This window comes from Rissa tridactyla, chromosome 9 (assembly GCF_028500815.1).
Source record: "Rissa tridactyla isolate bRisTri1 chromosome 9, bRisTri1.patW.cur.20221130, whole genome shotgun sequence".
Lineage (NCBI taxonomy): Eukaryota > Metazoa > Chordata > Aves > Charadriiformes > Laridae > Rissa > Rissa tridactyla.
Window position 1 is genome coordinate 34,366,204 of NC_071474.1, and position 17,861 is coordinate 34,384,064.

Sequence of the window (17,861 nt, forward strand, 5' to 3'; positions counted from 1 at the left end):
CTGATGGGGCACAGGTATAACCCAAGGAGATACCATGAAAAGAACAGTTTAGAATGGCCAAATAAAACACTAAAATATCTGTGTGTTTGTAAATGTCATGAAACATCCATTCACTGCGAAAAAAACCTTGCCTTTTACCTCTATATACCGATTCTGTTCAAACAGATTTTCTATTAATGGAAAACAGTGTGAATTTTGCTTAAGAACTGTAGACCGAGCCTATTATTCATATGAAAGAACTAATCTTTACATGTGGGAATTACAGTTTCTCACTCTATGTTTGTCATGAATCTTGTAAAATAATAATTAGAACTTGATCCAAAAGGAAAGAAATGCCAGATTTGAACAGTATTTTAGGAAGAGCATTAACAAACATTTCTATACTGCCAACAATCTTCACTGCATTCTAGGAGAGATTTACATTACCTTATTAATTAACTACACTGAGTCAATAGTATGACATAAAGCTTGGGAGATATATGTTTAGCACAAACTGACATTCGTGAGAAAAGTGTGCATTTTTAGGAAGTTTGATTTAAAATTTATGCAAATGACTTCAGCAAGCAAGGGCCCAACAAACTACTACAAAGCATCAAAATCCAGCCCAAAAAACACGACAAGCTCAAATCTTTGTCATTTCTCAAGTGTCTTTACAAACCTCCGCATATGCAGCATAAATTACTTCACCTCAATACCTCGATAGTTTGGTGTAGAATTAACATGCGTAACTCTTCGTAGGACCACCGCATTCTGTCAGACAATGTACACCTGAGCCACTGCAAGAATTTAAAAGTATCCAAATGGTATATAATTTGTCTCTTTGGAGCTGACTCTTGTGTTACATCCGTAGAATACAGCAAAGTCCCATGGTCTACCATAACAAACAAAATAAAAAATAACAGTGCTATAGTTCCCACTCCCTTTCCCCCAGTTCTGAACACCTTTCTGGTTTGGGGTTGAGAATCGCCACAACATTGCTTCCGGAGAAAATATTAAATGCAGAGCAATGTGGTACTGTAAAGAAATACTAATAAATTCATGTTAGGTTTCATGCCACCCAAATTAGTTTATTCACTTATTGAAAGTTAGGTTAGGTCCAGGTACATTTGTATCTTCAGAATCAGGGCTTTTAACGAAAAAAAAAGTTTCTCATGTTTCCCGACATCCCATTAAAATGGTTGTCCTTTGACGTCAATTAGACCCAGCTAAAAAAAAAAATCATCCTTAATTGCTTTTCAGAAATAGACATTATAGCGTACACCATCACAGCCAGATTCGATTACCTTTTACAAGAAACAAGGGTGCTGGGAACAGTATAAAACTCCAGCTCTGCTGAATATGGATGCAGGGCTCCGCTGACAGCCGGGGGAGCTGGGGGGAGCTGCTTTTCACAGCGAAGGCTCTTCCTTGGGCTGCAGAGAAAAACGGTTCAAAAAAAACTGATGTAAAACATATAGACATGTCTAAATTTCTCCAAAGTGTAAAAATGTTGGAGCTGGACACTCAGCTGGGGCTGGTTTTGGACTGACAGTGGTTGGATGCTCAGTGCTCCATCCCTGCCTCCCCGTGAGTGAGTGTAATCATGCACCTATGCTGACAATTGTAGCTACAAAAATGATCGAGTCCTCAAACTTGCATACGTTTCATTACAAGGAGCATCACCAATTTTTCTCAAAGGCCTTCTCCAAATTTGTCTTACTCCAGGGACTTCATAATGTCTCTGCCGACCAGGTAGAAGAGGAGTCCGGACAGTAAAACCAGGGGCACCCCCGCTGCGGCGAACATGAACGACCACCCGTAGTACACGTGCACGGGTACATCGTCCATGCACTTCTCACTTCTCTCCAGAAGGATGTACTTCTGAAAATCAGCAGCAAACTCCTTCCACATCACAAACAGAAATATGAGCAGGAGAAATAAGCCTCCTGGAAAGAGAGACAAAGATGAGTTAGTTATTCTCCGCACGTGAAACAAAGAAATAAAACTGAGAAAGGACTGCAGCAGATTTCCATCTACTCTTGCAGGTCCTTTGCATCAAAGCTTAGCATTGCAGAACTATTATTCATGACATCGCTCTGCAGGTTCCGGTGGAAGCCAAGCCCGCCCGCCGTGGGACACCCGCACCATCATGCCCCACTCCTGCCTGGCTGCAGGCACTGACACCTCCTGCCCTCACCCCGGCGCCCTGAGGGCTCCGTTACAGCTGGGTATGGCCACGGAGGAACCATCATGAACACGGCTGACGTTCATGGGGCTAGCTCTACACTCCTGTCTTAAAGGTGGGCTGTTTTGCCTTTTTTATTTTTAATTTGCCTGAGATGAGTGAGAAGGAAAGACTGAGACTTACTTTTTCCTTTTTTATATCTACCCTTCCAAGAAGTGTCAGATCCAATTTCCACCAGAAATGCAAAGATACAGGGATCGGTCCTGCTGATGGCTAAGCGTTATCCGGCATCAAACCTGCCAAGCCCAGCCCTGGCACCAGCAGAGCCCAAGCAGATGCCGGAGTGGCTGCTCCAGCTTGTGGCAGTTCTCCTCCACATTTATGTTACCCTTCCTGAACCCAAGCTTTGCAACCAAGTATTAAAACACAAGGCAAGGAGTACAGACGATCCTATTTCGCAGAGAAATAGCACATAATAGAGTGGAAAAGGCACGTAGTCATGAGGTATTAATCTCAGATGGGCTTCTAAATTACAGAATAATTAAAAGAATAATAAACGGCTTATACCATGAGGCTAGAAAGTCTTTTTAGTGGCAAGTGAGACCTCCTTGGCCCTCCCCTGGAGCCAGGCGGGAGGAGGGCTGAGGCCACACTCAAGCCTGAGCGCAAGGTCAGGCTCCCGCTCTGCGAGGGTCTGGTCTCCTCGCAGCCCCCCAGGCCCTGCAGGATGCCCGCGACCCAAATAGCAGATCTCCCGTGAGACCTTACGCTCTCGTATTTCCAGATGCATACCCGTCGAAGGTCAGCGTTTGCAGGAAGATCTCGGTCACATCTGAAAAGCACGTGGTGACCAGGCACCTCCCGGACCCGGCGCAGCCCCAGGTGGGTTTGGAGGCTTCGGAGCTGTGATGGGAACCTCCTTTCCCCATAATTCAAAGTGATGGTGGTCAGAGCTAGCAGATCTAGCTCCCCCGTATGAAGCAGATGATAAAAACTAGCGTGGCCCCAATATTATTTACCATGTCACATTAGAGACTAAATACAATGCATATTAAAGTCAGCATATATTAAAACTAAGCAGTGGTGTTTTGACGACAGATGTGAAAGCACTTCAGTAATATCTGATCTTGCTACTTCACAGCTAGAAGCTTGCTGTTTTTAAATGGTGCCTTATAACATACAGATATACACACATACACACACATATATGAAATACATCACAGATTATAATATTTTTATAGTAGAAGTGAACAGTTTGAAATTAATTTAGTTGACAAGTTACCACACAGTTCTGTGGATGTGTTGTGGCTTCTGCTGTATTTAATTCCTCCCCTTGCAATTTTTAAATCAAAGGTACTTGTACAATATTTACTTATTCTTCCTGGCAACTTATACACTACAAAATCCAACTCCCATGCTACACAAAGGATGCGGGTAAAGCTTGACATTGGTATGTCTGCTTAGGAACGGTGGTTACTGAAACCTTGGTCAGAGAGAACCTGTCGGCGTTTAACTGTGTTTCTGCTTATAATGGATATAAGCACATCCGCTGCTACAAACCTCCACTTCACATTGTGTAGCCAAAAGAGAGACTTAAGTGAAAGTATAGAGGGTTCAAAGTCCTCCCTACGCGTTGTATGAAAATTGAAGCTATTCATCCTAAACTGTCATGTCCATTAAAGTGCCTCCTATACCCTAAAACTGCAAATCGAATCTTAATAATCAAAAATTGGTGTAACCATATGAATATACTTTACATCACCACACGCTGTCATTGCAAGCCATTCTCCCTTACATAGCAAAGTCTTTATGTTTGCTGGAGAGGCAGGCTAGGAGTTAAATAGCAGCTGTTGTAACATTTGCATGTTCATTGAGATTTTGATACCACTTGAAATTAAGTGCACAAATAAATATTTTACACTTAATATGATAGTTGTGTGCTTAAAATACCAATTATTCTACTATAAGAAAACGATTGCATGTTTAAATAGTTACATGTCCTTTACAAAATACAATATATTGATAAGAAGGCAATTAAGTCTTTATTACTGATGTAATTTAAAATTAAATTAATTAGATAGCAACTGAACCTTGAAAAGTGCTCTTTTAAAGATCAATTTCTATTTCATTAACTTATAATACCTACCGTAAGAGACGCAAATAAAAATGTAGCCCCAGCGGGACAGAGGACATGGCTAAGGTAACGTACCTTTGAATTCTCCTACTTTTCTTTAAATAACCAGGGGTTTTGCATTGAATTGGCCCAGGACAATTTAGATGGCCTAAGCCTCATTTATGGAAGAAATGAGATTAAAACCTACCAGTTCTTACTAAGGAGGGTGCAGGGAAGCCCCGTGAGCGTGTGGCACCATCCCCGAGCTCACCAGGAGCTAAGGATGGGGAAACGGTCCCCGCCCTCGCCCCAAGAGAAGCGCCAGGTCTTGGTATGGAAGAATTTATTATTAAACAGGTACTGGAGGTGATGGCACAGCTACGGCATCTAAATTAAGTACATTTTCACACTCTGGGAAAATGACAAGAAAATGTAAAGTAAGCAGCCTTCTTCCCTGGAATAATTACAGATGAGTGGCAAGGAGTCCCTGGGATTTACACCATCTCCTTGGCGAGAAAAGAAAATCAAAAGGGCAGGTGCAGCTGAAGAAGGATGGTGGAAGCGCAGAAAGGGCATCTCATTGAAAACTGTTCAGCAAAAAAATGCTTACTTGAAACAATCACGAGTATTCATGAAAGTGCCTAAAATTTGTCACGCTTGTAGACATTAGTAGACTTTTCATAATAAGAATATCAGGATGTTTCACTCCCATATTACCAAAGTAAGTGTTTGGCATTTTTATTTTAAAATACTATTTTATTTTTGATTTTTCACCTTTTGAACAGGTCTCACTTTACCACCTCCTTTTCTGGGGCTTTTAGTCTCAGCCACATCACAAAGACATCTTCTTTCCCTGCCAGCCCCAAATGGCTTTTTATGTACAGAGACAGATTTCTTCCTACCTTGGGCAGCAAAATGAAAAACTGAAAAAAATCTAGTTTTCTGCCTGAGAAATGAGCCCAACGCCAGCACACGCACCTGAGACACAGGATGTCTGTTGGGTTTGGGTAAGTGAAGACCTCACCAAACCAGACCATCCTCGTCCTCCTCTCAGCATCCCTGTGCTTTCTACCACTGGAAAATTAGCCAAGTGATCTCTTTCTTCCTCTCCCTTCTCCCATCCCTTCATTAGGATGGTATGGAAAAAAAAAATTAACTGTGAAACACCATCTCGTAGCTGATGAGGTCAACGGCATCTTCTGGGGAGGGGCTAATTGCAAGAAAATTGAAGTAGGTTATTAAATCTTTCTCCTTTGTACACTACTCACTGCAGGACAATGAGCCCCGGCGCTCCGTCCCCCCTCCCAGGAGAGCTGCACCTTCCTTGTGAGTAAATTGGAGTTGGGCTTTTTCTTTCTCTCACTTTATATCCTTGTGACACCTTTATAGCTGCTAATTGTAGGGACAGGTGAGTGAACTCAATCTTTAACTCTTATTCTGTGGAAGCTGCTGAACTTTCATGTAATCTGCTAATTACGAGAATAATGAACTTTGACTCATTCGCCTTTCTCACTAGTTGCCTCTTACGGATGTTAATAACGAGGAAATGGAGGGTGACCTTCAGCTGCCCTTCCATAACTGTCAGCCTTTACTGCACATGGGGAGCCTGAGATTACCAAAATGGAGATGCTTGATTTAGGAAGAGGAATCTGAGCACAAAATTCAGCACTTTAACTCACAGGACTGTCAAAGATGCCTTTTTTTTAATGCAGTTGGCTCACACTGAAGAACAGGTTGGTCTGAGCACATGCCGTGCTCCTCTCGCAGGACCACGATGTGGCTCTGAAAGCGCAGGAGAGGCTTTGTGCTGCCTTTGCCCACTGGAAACAGCCCACAGACACAGTGATCCTATGGCTGTGGGACAGCACTAGCACGCCTGTGTGTGCCACACGAATCAGGATGCCGGAGAGACAGCACCGGGACCACAGCAGCTGAAAGTATAGACTGTACATGGTTCGTCATGTATTTGTGCTGTGTACAACACGTTGATAATGAGCTTCTCTTTACGTTGCTTAACTTCACCTGGGATGTGCATCCTTATTGCTTGCTTTGAAAACTCACCGTAAGCTCACGCTTTGCCTTTGTGTTCCCCCCCAGAGCAGCCTCCCCACCCCTGAGCAAGCCACCAGGCAGAGCTCAGCTCAGTTTTTCACTTAAGCCTACAGCTGCACAGCTGGTCCAGACGTATTAGGGCAGCGCCACAAGCTCAGCAATTGCCCTAGGTCTGGACGAAGCGTATGCTCACTTCTAAGCTTGGTCTCAAAAATGCCCAAAGGAAATGAAAACCGAGGAGCGCAAGTACAGAAAACTGAGGAGCCCGAGCAAAGTTGTCTCAGCAATTCAAACAGTTTCCAGAAGCTGCAGTGCAGCATTCACCCAGCCCTCTCGGTGACATTGTAGTGATAATTAATCATATCGTCATCTGACTGTTGAAACAGGGGGACAATTAGTCACCAGGCGGTGTCTGCCTCCCCCTTGCAAGCACCGAAGCTAAGTCTGAGATGGCAAACGTTGGAAGGAAAGCAGCAGGCCGGCTATTTGCTGATGCAACTCGGGTGTTTTTGGGAGGAGGCTGGCAAGGATAACTGCCCAGCTGGGGCGGTAGATGTGCAAATGCAAGCAGCAGCAAATGTCAGATGGGCTCCGGCTGTATTTCCCAAGTCGCCCAGCAGAGGAAAGCATGGGGGACGGCTCCGGTCCTTTGAAAGGGCTCTCAGAAACGCCACCCACCGAGCACTACATTTGTTATGATAGCTGGCAGACAGTCAGATTTGTCTTCCTGAAAGCACAGTAAATAAAAGGCATCTCAGAGAGGAAACCCAAAGGGATCTAACTGAGCAATAACAATCTTCACCGTTTGGCGTCGAATTCCCCCTGGTGACGGAGGGGTACACGCAGCTCCTCAAGATCATGTCAGGCTGGTTAGCTATAAATGTGCTTGGGACTGCATTTGCACCAATAACAACTTAAGAGCCTTTCGGTGGTAAATGTAGCATCATTTTGCAATGATTAACTGCGGCTGTGATTTCATGACCTCAGTGTGGGCTGCTACCAAAGCGGGTAGAGGGAGTTTATGGACGGAATAAAGTCGCATATAAAGGACGCCCTGAGAGGCCAGGCATCTTCAGCCGTGGTGCCCCATCTCACCATCCGACTGCCAATCCACGTTCCCACTCTACAAATTGCCAGCATTTTCACACTTCCTCAAGGAGAGATCATTTCTGCGAGGGAGGTTAATTAACACTGACCCGGCAAGCCATGATTAGAAGACAAGATGCGCTTTCTCCTGCGTCGTCTCTTTCCACATCCACTATCCGAAGGAAAGGGACAGCTAGGGAGTTGAAGCTGTATTAAATCTATTGTTCCTACTGCTTAGCACAATCATGCAAAATATTTTTAGAAGGGATAATGAGAAAATAACCATGAAGGGATGCATCCCAAATCCATCAGGAAGCCAGTGCCAAGCAGGATCCAGAGGTCTGAGTACAGGATACCTCCCCCAAAAAAAAAGGTTTAGCTGAAACTCCAAGCAAACTTTGCTGAAAATGCTGAACTAATATTGCATTGTCCTAGCTATCATTTAGATTGAAAATTTAGCAGTTTAGCTGAACTCGTTCCTCCTAATGACAGTTAATAACAATGATGGCTGTTCAGATTAAAACTGCTTTAATACAAACTTCGATTTAAACAGCAGCATCTTTGTCTTACGCCAAGAGGTTTATGTGATGCATAATCAACTCTTCAAAAAAGTGTTAAATTCTATGCCCCAACCTTTTAATCAAGTAAAGTGCAAAAACAATGAAAAAAATGGAATACAGTGATTCAATACTACTCAACACCCTTTTCTGTGTGGTATTTTGTTTATCTAGTCAGTGTCAGAAGGTGATTAATCTCAGGTTTTCCACTTGGGCTGAAAGTTGAGTGTTTTGAAGAAGTAGGGCTTTAACTGAGGTAGCCAGAGTGTCACATCTGAGAGGATTCACATATTTGGCCCTAGTCTCAGAAGAAGAAACTACTTCAACGCACGCATGTGTCAAGTGGCCAGCACTACCCAGTAGAAGGCACTGGTACCTGATGGAGATCCGATAGCAAGATGTCTTGCATTCCCAAATGAAATCCGTGCGTGCCAAACCACATGAAATTTAGCTTTAGAAAAATTAAGTCCAACCAAGCATTTATTAAACCATATAAGAGAGAGATAAACTGACACCCACAGGCTTGCTGGCCTCACTTCAATAACTGAAGACCTGGAGGCAAATAGAAAATTGGACAAAATGCAAAGCGAATTAGCAGAGGTAGGTAGGGCCACATTGATTTAGTGCCTTCCCGATTTTTTAGACAAACAGATAGATGTCATCTAGCTTCATTTTAACAAGCAGCTCAGCTGGCATCACATGGTTAATTATTAGTACATCTGGAGGAGACAGAAATTAGGAGAGGAGCTATAAAATGGATAGGGAGCTAAATAACGGGGGGAAAAAGTAAAACGTGATAATAGCAGGGCATGCTGAGATTGGAAGGAGTTTAGGTGGAGTTCCTCCAAGGTCAATGTTGATACCTTTCTTGTTAAATATTTTCATGAATGTTTTCAGCCCCAAAAATCTTGGGGACGCTCAAAGCCCAAACTGGGAGAAAAGATATTGGCTCGTGTTCGATTCATGCCGTGTATGAGGAAGCAGGACCTGGTGCAGGATCTGTAATTAATCAGCGGTTTTTCACAGAAAAGCCTGACTTCATAATGAAGTTCTTCACTTGGCATGGCTCAGCTGAGCTCCAGCCTTTAGCTGCTTGAGTCGCAAAAACCCCTTTTTTTCTGAGTTTGAATCACTGTTATAAATCAAGTATTTCTACTAGTTAAGCCAGTTATTCCTTCTCAAATACAGAAAAGGAAAAAGCCCAAGTGATAATTCAGTGGAATCATTTGTAATGGTAGTGGGAATAATGAATAAATGCCTATTTTTAATTCATTTTCCTGCTGTGCCACCACTTTATCTTTTCAGGTTTTGTTAAGCCAGCCCTCCCATTTTGAATCGCCGGGTATGCCTTTCATCGCTCAGTGGGTTTCCAGCTCTACCAGATGTTAGCAGCGGAGACAGGAGAGGCCCAAATGCAAAGACTGACTTAGGGGAACAGAGCATGGCTGATTGCTGCCCAGGGTTAATGCAGCTACGGACTTTACTAAAATAAAAGGCTCTGCTCCTCTGGGTTGCATAGAAGAGTATGAAAAAAAAAAAAAAGAAAAGTATTTTTCCTAAACCCCAGCCTCCCTAGGACTGAGGACTATCTTGCTAAAGCTTGTCTGAGCACAGAGGTTTAATTCCAGTGGGGGAAGAAGGAAATCATTTACTCCAAGTCAGTGCAGCTCCCAGCAGAGCCCCCATCTCCCCGCAGCAGAGCCCCATCCACGGCTGCCTCCCCGTCCCTGGCACGCTGCATTCCTGCCCCAGCCATATCCCATTACCGCCGCTTACCCGAGGCGAGGAGGAATCCGCCTCCGACTTTGTAGGACCTGGGGCTGACAAAGGGCACGCCGCACACCAGCAGCAGCCCTCCCACCAGCCCGGCGGCAACTGCCAGCATGATGAACGCCGTCCAGAAGCCTCTGTACACTGCACGGTCAAAAAGAGTAAAGTCAGGGGAAAGGAGATAAAAAGCAGGTTTCTTCAGTCCATGCTTAACTCCTGCTTCAGTAAAAGCAATAACCTGTAACACTGCTCATGCTAGGCAGAGCTGGAGCTCCTGCTTTGCTAACTCCCTGCAGCGGCATGGGTGGCATGTGCCTGGAACCGGTGCACGTTCAGGTTGAATGTCATGCCCTACATAATGGGATTGGAATGAGTAAAACGGATTGGAAGGGTTTGCCAGGGAAGCACTCCACAAAAGGGCTGAGGGTAAAGGACACCATGCCTAGCTGTGCCTGTGGGAGATGGAAGAGCTTGGCAAGAAAGGAAAGGAAATAGCAAAATTTGGAGAGGTGGAACCAGACCACATCTTTGTTCCATTTTAATTAACACTTACAGAAGGTGCCAGGTTCCAAGTTTAAAATAAAGGCGTTTTTTGTTAGGGAAAGCAGGAGCTCATGGGTCCCATTAATGGCCTTGCTTGACTCCAAGTAAGAGAACAAGGCAAGAGAAGGGCTGCCTGTTCATCCGCTGAATTTTGGGGTTTTGCTGTGACTTCATAGAACCATGCCAGCCAGAGCTGAGCAAGCTTGCGTCCATCACATCCCATGGGAGGGGACATAGCCCACTAATTTCAGTCTCCCAGTAGCCTAGTCTCTTCCAGTCACTGCCACAAACCTTGGCCAAAGGTGGTGGTCTTCAGGCAGAGACCCTCCGATACCCTGCTCCCCGTTCCCCTGATTTATCTGATCCCCTCGGACCACTGCGTCTTGCTCTGCCTGTTGTTTTTTCAGAAGCTCTAGTTAGAGAGATTTAAGCCGAGCACGAGCAAGTGGGTAATGCTGAAATGATTCACACTTGAAAGAAAAATGATACAGAGAAGATGCGTTTTACTCATTTGAAACCATTTTGTCAGGAGAGCCACTTAGGGAGAGATAAGTATCTTGAACTCTCCAAAACCACAGAATTCATTTTCATGTTTAACCTCCCGTCACCCGTCTCTCTCAGGGAGCCTAAGAGGATGCAGATAAGGCAGAATTATCTCTGGAGCAGGTAATAGCTGGAGGACCCCTCTTCTTGGACGGCCTCCTGTTTTGTCATCATTTGCATATGAGAATGGACTGGTTTGAAATAAAATGAGTGAAAACGACAGGAGGGAGCATCTGCTCTCTGCAGATGTCCGAATGCTTTGCAGCGGGGTTGGTGCAGCAGAGGAGCCCAATGCTCCCGCTGCCCTAAATGTGGGTGCTGAGACACCCCCATGTCTCCGGGGACCAGAGCAGGGTGGGTGCCGGGAGCCTCCAGGGAGAGCCCCTGTGCAGAGCCGGTCCCCAGCACCTTCCCAGGACCTGTCCCAACGGGCACTTCTGGGAGGCAGCTGAAGAGGGTTTCATAGCAAGGGCTGACAGGCAGGCACAGATGCCTCCAGGGCCCTTTATTTAGTATGGAAAAAATAGTGTGTTTATCAGCGAGATCATTCAGAAACAAGACGTCATGCCTGCCTCTCCTAAGCAGAAAAAATCCCACCGCTTAACCCTCATCCTTGCTGCACACAGCCTGCAACAGGCTCCTCCTCCTACTGTCGGCAGGTCCCTCATATCCATTTTACACTACGGCGTGTTCCCCGAGGCAGGAATCTTGCACAGCACAGCAAAAGAAACTAGCGGCTCTCCCTCACATGCCTCTACTGACAAATGTAGGGTTTTTTAATTAATTCCTCGTAAAAAAAAAAAATAAAAAAAATAAAAAAGGTACTGCTAAAGGCTAAGGAAAAGGTCAAGATGTTTGTTTGTGCAGTATGCCTGCCCCGAATCCCCGGAGGCAACGCAGAGTGATGCACACTATTTAAAGAAATCAATTCATTTCAAAAAAGATCATTGAATTAATTCTAGCTGCTGCCACCAATTTAGCAAATTAAAATTCCTAACAGCAGCTGATTCATTAAAGAACTCTGAAAATATAGAGAAACATAAATAAAAAGGGAAGCAGTTGAAAGGAGAGCTCTCCAACTGTGTCATATTCAGTGTATTAAAAATAAGCCAGTCACTTATATGGATCTTCTAGAAATTTGGTCTTTAACCGATTTTCCAGTGTTTGTTTATTTTGTGTTGCAACAAATCAACACCAGAGCTCTCCCAGGAAGTCAGACTCTGGAAACAAGTCAGCACTGGGCTGCCACAAGCCTGCAGCCCAGGAGAAATTATTTTTCTTGCTTGACCATGGAGTCTGTATTTGGCCATGGGGCTGAAGCCTTTTGTCTCCAGCTCCTCCCAGCAAGTGAGGAGGTAGGAGAGAGTGGATTTAGCACCTTCCCTTGCCCATGGGAGTATGCGCTGAGCTCGGAGTGGGAGGGTACATGGTTCATGGCCAGGCACGGCTGACTCTGGAGAAGACCCAGAAGAACATCTCAATGTGCTCATGGCTTGGGGCAGTCAACTAAACAAGGCCATTTTGTAAAGGAGCTTTCCAAAATCTTGGTCACGATTGGCCATGCATTTACAATGAGAGAACTGCAGCACTTACACACATCATAAATCTCTGCCCAACCACTTGGGAAAGGAGCTACTGAGGGAGCAGGAAAGAAACTCACCTGCGGTCGTGTCATAGGAAGGATGGGGGAAAGGTCCAGGAGCAATGGGCAGCGGAAAGAGGTAGCCATGCATGCAGAACTTGGGGTGTGCTTGGCTGGCTGAAAAAGAACAACAACAAAAAAAATCCCTGTTTGCTTTTATTTTCTGCAAAATCACAGTTATAATATTCAGATGGCAATGTGCTATTCTGCAAAACCTACAAAACCCTCACTGAAATCAGAAGGCTGGGGAGTAAAGAAGGATAGTAAATCGTGGTTAGAAAGAAAAAAAAGAAAAAGAAAAAGAAGAATGATGAGAGAGGGGAGATATAACAGGATCTGAGACTGCTGCCCGTACATCATCTCATCTTCATAATCGGAGTCTAAGGTGGGCATAAATCTTGAAAGACGGAGCAACTTCAAATCAGTGTAAATATTCCCACTGCTGTTTTCCTCCAGAAAATGTGTCAAACCGCCTGGAAGGGGCAAAGGTATTTGGGTACCAGAACAAGCTACCTTACAAGACGTCCAGTTTGTGAGAAGGGAAAGCACAATTAGAATGAAAGTGCCCCATCAATATTAATACCACTGAGGCTTATCATGATTAACGGTAATAGAATGAATGTTAAATGAATTAATTAATGGTTGGCCACTTATTTAAATATGTTCCCCAGCTCAAAGGAACACTTTATAATAGGTGGACATTAGTTCATGCTAAATTGACTATGGAATACCTATTGAATTAATTATTACATCCACGAGAGCAGCAAATTAATTTGCCGTGATCAATCCTATTATAATAAATACCTAAAGAAGTAATACAAATTTGCCAGTTATCAGAAAGAGTCATTTTACTTCAGGTAACATTATATTATATCATGTATTTCCATATAATGTAATTAGATAGCAAACTCCTTTCTCTCAAGCCTGTCCTTTTTTATCAAAAAATTTCTGTGTGAAAAATCTCACGTTGTTCAGTTGAACGGTGGCAGTAACTGTTCCTGCAAGATTTTACAGGAAACTCAGGTCAGGGACCGGGGGACAGCAAAGTCGTCTGAAGTTTTAATCACTGCAGAGTAAATTTATTGTGGGGACCTGCATTATGTGCAGCCAAATGCCCTGCGAGGAGATCATGCTGCTCCACAAGCACGTAAGCACCTTTGAGGGGACTGAAGCAGCAGCGAGCACAGGGCCAAGGCTTTTGCAGTGTTTAAAACCTTTGCAGAACTTATTTAAAATCTCTTTCTTTTATTCCAAACACTTCTCTAGGGTTGTGGTATCCCAGGGAAAGGATGTCCTCTAATTACCCGCTGTGCACTAATGTGGCTGAGGTGGTTGCTGGCTTGGCCGCCGGCAGGGCTGGTGCCAGGCGTGCTGTGGGGTGGGCTCACTCCTTTGCTCTTTCTGGTGGGAGCACCTGGTTCATTGTGCCAAGACCCCACGCTTCACTGCATGTGGGCCACCAGTCAGCACCAACTGGTCTCTCAGAACAGGTTTCACCTTCTCCTTCAATTTTTTTTGAAGAGGGAATGTGCTTGCAGAGAAAAAAAATATTATTTTGATCCGTCTCTGTGTATTCACACGTGTAATTCCAATGACCATAAAAAGAAAAGAGGCAAGATCTTAAAATAAAGGTTTTGTTTGCTTAAGAGCATAAACACATGCGGTTACAGCTCTTCATGCCCCACCAGTGCCCACTGCTAGAGGTTCTGGGAGACCACACAATTGCGCATCCAGCCTTCCCTGTGCTGAAATAGCTGAAAACGTGAACAGAAGTGCAATACATGGGCTCAAATTTAGCAGACCTTAGCTGAACACAAACATCAAGAGACACAGGGGAGAGTTGTCCTTGCTGCGGGAAGACACCACTCCATAAGACTTTGTAGGTGATATATTAAATGGCATCAAGAGGTTCCCACATTTCTGTGAACAACCCCCCTCTGAGTGCAAAATCCAAGTCAAAAAAAGAGCACAGAAAGGGTAAGCCAACTTTGCTTTTGACAGCGAGATGATGAGAACAAAAAAAATATGAAATAAAATAAAGACAACTGTCTTCTCATCCCTGGGAGCCCTTGTTGTGCTTGTTTGCAATTCAAACTGTGAGAGAATGCCGTGAATGTGGTGCAGTGACATTGTACTCACTGTACCAGAAGGTCCAGATGGTCTCCGGGTGGCCCTCGCCAAAGAACCAGCACCGCCAGAAGAAGCCCTCGTGATGGAAAGTGAGGATCTCCTTCCTGACCTCTGTCAGCGTTTCAGCCTGTGGAGGAATGAAAGCCCAAGCTGATACACCTTTGGAAAGGTTGAAAGTGTGTATTTTTTGCTTAGGCAGTTGTTGCTTTCATTTTTTTGTTGGAGTTTTCATTCTTCGTTGTTTGAGTTGGGTTTGGAGGGTTTGGGGAACAGGGAGGCAGCTGCTGTCCTTGACTTTCTGCTGTATCAGAGCTATAAAATGTTCTGATAATAAACCATCCTGCAGACCTTCACAAAGCAGTTTCTTATTTCTCTAAGATCTTTGACCCACTGCCAGAGCTGGATGGGTATGCCAGGCAGCAGAGCATTCTGTGTGTATTCTACTTAAATACTTTCCTTAAGTAAATTTTACTGCTGTTGTAACTGGTTGGAAGCAGTTTGATTACCAGGTAAGTAATTTTAGGGGTGACACAATGCAGTGGTTCAGATGTCCCTGCTATTCTGCAGGATCCATGTAAGGTCCGGATTAACCCCAGAAGACAATCCAACTCTAACACTCCCATTGAGCCTCTTCCAATCAGCAACCCAAAAGTTTTCTTCTTCAACTCCCTCTGCTGAGCCCAGTAGAAGTTATGCTAAACCTATGTGAGACAGAAATCACTCTTTGCCCGCACCAGTCTTCTCATAGACCAGGAGAGGGATGCTGACAATTTTCCCTTTGTTGGTGAGTCTACTTCAACCCTGAGACCAAGCCTGCGACCACAGGGTTTAGGTCTTTCCAGAAGGAAGGATATTGAAAAGTTGAGTCATCGACTATTTACCAAAAACTTATAAAAACTATAGCCAAAATCAATTTTGCCTTTATCACGTACAATTTGGTAAAGGAGACATGACTGTTACACAATTACATTTTGTGGAGGATGGAGAAACTCCATACAGGGCTGGACCCTGTGAAGTGGAGAAAGGAGACGGGACTCAACAGGGAGGTGCTAGAAGATACTTCTCTCACCTCGAGGTTTGTACGCATCAAGTTATGACCACTTCCAGAGCTCTGACCTGAACCTCCTTTTACTTTCAGGATAAAATACTAACTATGACAATGGTAACATGCAGCCCTCAAACTTCATCAGTTGGATGGCTGCTGACTTGAGTGCATCTACAGCACATTTAATTGCTGTTTGGCAGATACTCGAGACTATCTTTATCTGTAAGGGACAGGATTTGCCAGTTTAAGAAAAGGCAGAGAAGGTAAAACCAGCCCGTTGTACACAACTGGTAACTGAAATAGAAATAATAGAAACAGTGTCTGAAATAGAAATAAAATAGCTCAGAGGAAAGAGTAAGAGCAGTTCCTATTTCTGCCTGGTGCTTTTGAAGTTGTTTTGCTTAGGTGACAGGCACACTAACACTTGGCCAAGAGCGTATCTGACATGTTTGAGATGCTTATTCATGTCATGCAGTGCAACGTTTCTAGTCTCTCCACTTTAAAAGACAACAGCACAAACAAAAATCTGAAACAATTAACATTGTCATTTCCCAAGTGCATAAAAACTGAGCAGCACTCCTCTGTCCATGACTCTCTGCCATCTCCGGGGCTTCACTGTGCTGCTTTAAACAGTAAAGACAGTGTCCTCTGCCAGGCAGTTTTTCTATCACAATTTTTTTTTTCAACAAAGTAATTTGGAAACATCACTCAAGCGAACAGTGTCCTACATTTGATTATGGGATTCTGAAATGAAAGAAAGTATTTCTTGCTGGCATCATGATGCTTACCCAGTGTGACTCACCACACCGGAAAAAAAAAATCAAACGTAATTGGATTGAACTTTGAAGTAACAAAAAGTCTGCACACAACAAGGATCTTCCTGTCATTTTGTAATTGAAACCATACATTGATCGGCACAAAAACATTTTTGAAGAGTGGGTGGCTCAGGGAACTGATCTGGTTGTTATTTCATTGAAGAGTTAGACAACAGCAAGGGCAGCTAAAATCAAACTTTCGAAAGGATCTATAAACAAGTGATAGCAGCAGTTAGCACTAAAATACCAAATTGTCCTTTGAAAATTACATTTCCTGCTAACTAAAATCCTATATAAATCTTAATTTAAAAATATATAGGCCACCTCTTGTTAGACGAGCAGGAATTCTTGTCTACTCTGTTCTGCGTCTGATGTTCGCTTTTGTTTTCTGTCTGTGCTGTAGTCATATCACTTCAGATGTAAATGATTGCCAAGTCCTACACTTTAAAATATGAACTATTTTTAAATGAAGAAACTACAGAGGAAGAAATCTTTTAATGGCAAATATCAGGAGATATCTTTTGTCTTTAGAGGCAAATGCTGTCAACAAGTAAAGCTCTTACATTTTTGCCTTTCATTCCCTAATGTTCGTATCTGCCAGATTACAGAGGTGCTGTCTTAATGTTGCCTAGATGCACTTTACTTCAGTCAAAATGCTAGATACTGTGGAAACGCTGGTTTGGATTTTAAAGTTACCTCAGACTGGTACTTTACGTTAGCAGGTCACTTTCAATGAGCATAAATATTATCACAGATTTAAAAATTTTAAAATATAAAATTTTAAATTATTTAAATGAGTCCTTTCTTCCAAAGTGAGACAAGATTTCAGAGTTTACCTCCCCAGCCTGCAGAGTGCTATTCCCACGCTCGAAGATGCCACAGGTCTCCGTAGCCAGAAGCCAGTAATCCGTCCCAAACGCGATGAGGAAGAGCAACACGCCGGTGCCGCCGAGGATCCCGGCTGCGAGAGCCGCTACTCCGGCCTTCATGGGGCAGCAGGTAGGCAGCAGAACTGGAAATCGGAAAAGAAGAAAAACACTGAAATTTCCAGTGTCGCTGGAAAAGGGGGACGAGAGAAGTGCTATTTTCGGACACAGATAAGAATCTTCTCCTGGCTGGTGTGAGTTTCAGTGGGTGGTGGGAACAGAACTAATAAAAGCAGATGACCTGGCGTAACCAAACAGCTGTGGCATTAAGGAACATGACAAATAGCTATTGAGACAGAGCGTGAAGATTTCCAAATAAACACATGGCTGTTTATTTCAGAAGAGCACTGCAGAGAGCCCTTAGCCTTGGCTGGTCAGGCAGCGTCCGTAGGTCATGAGTGGTTACAACACAGAACTGCCCAGGACACTGGAGAGTTTTTAAAACCCCATTTGGGCATGAGATAAGCAGAAAGGC

General features: G+C 43.9%; 1 protein-coding gene across 1 annotated transcript; it reads right to left on the reverse strand.

Moving 5' to 3' along the window:
* Positions 1 to 1,041: 1,041 nt before the first annotated feature.
* LOC128915225 (transmembrane protein 182-like) lies at positions 1,042 to 17,593 on the reverse strand. Its single transcript, XM_054215313.1, has 5 exons — positions 17,297 to 17,593; positions 14,610 to 14,727; positions 12,489 to 12,587; positions 9,749 to 9,886; positions 1,042 to 1,925 (listed from the first exon to the last, which is right to left on the reverse strand). Exons 1-5 carry the CDS (start codon positions 17,447 to 17,449, stop codon positions 1,696 to 1,698), a joined length of 738 nt encoding a protein of 245 aa, XP_054071288.1. The 5' UTR covers positions 17,450 to 17,593; the 3' UTR covers positions 1,042 to 1,695.
* Positions 17,594 to 17,861: the final 268 nt, after the last annotated feature.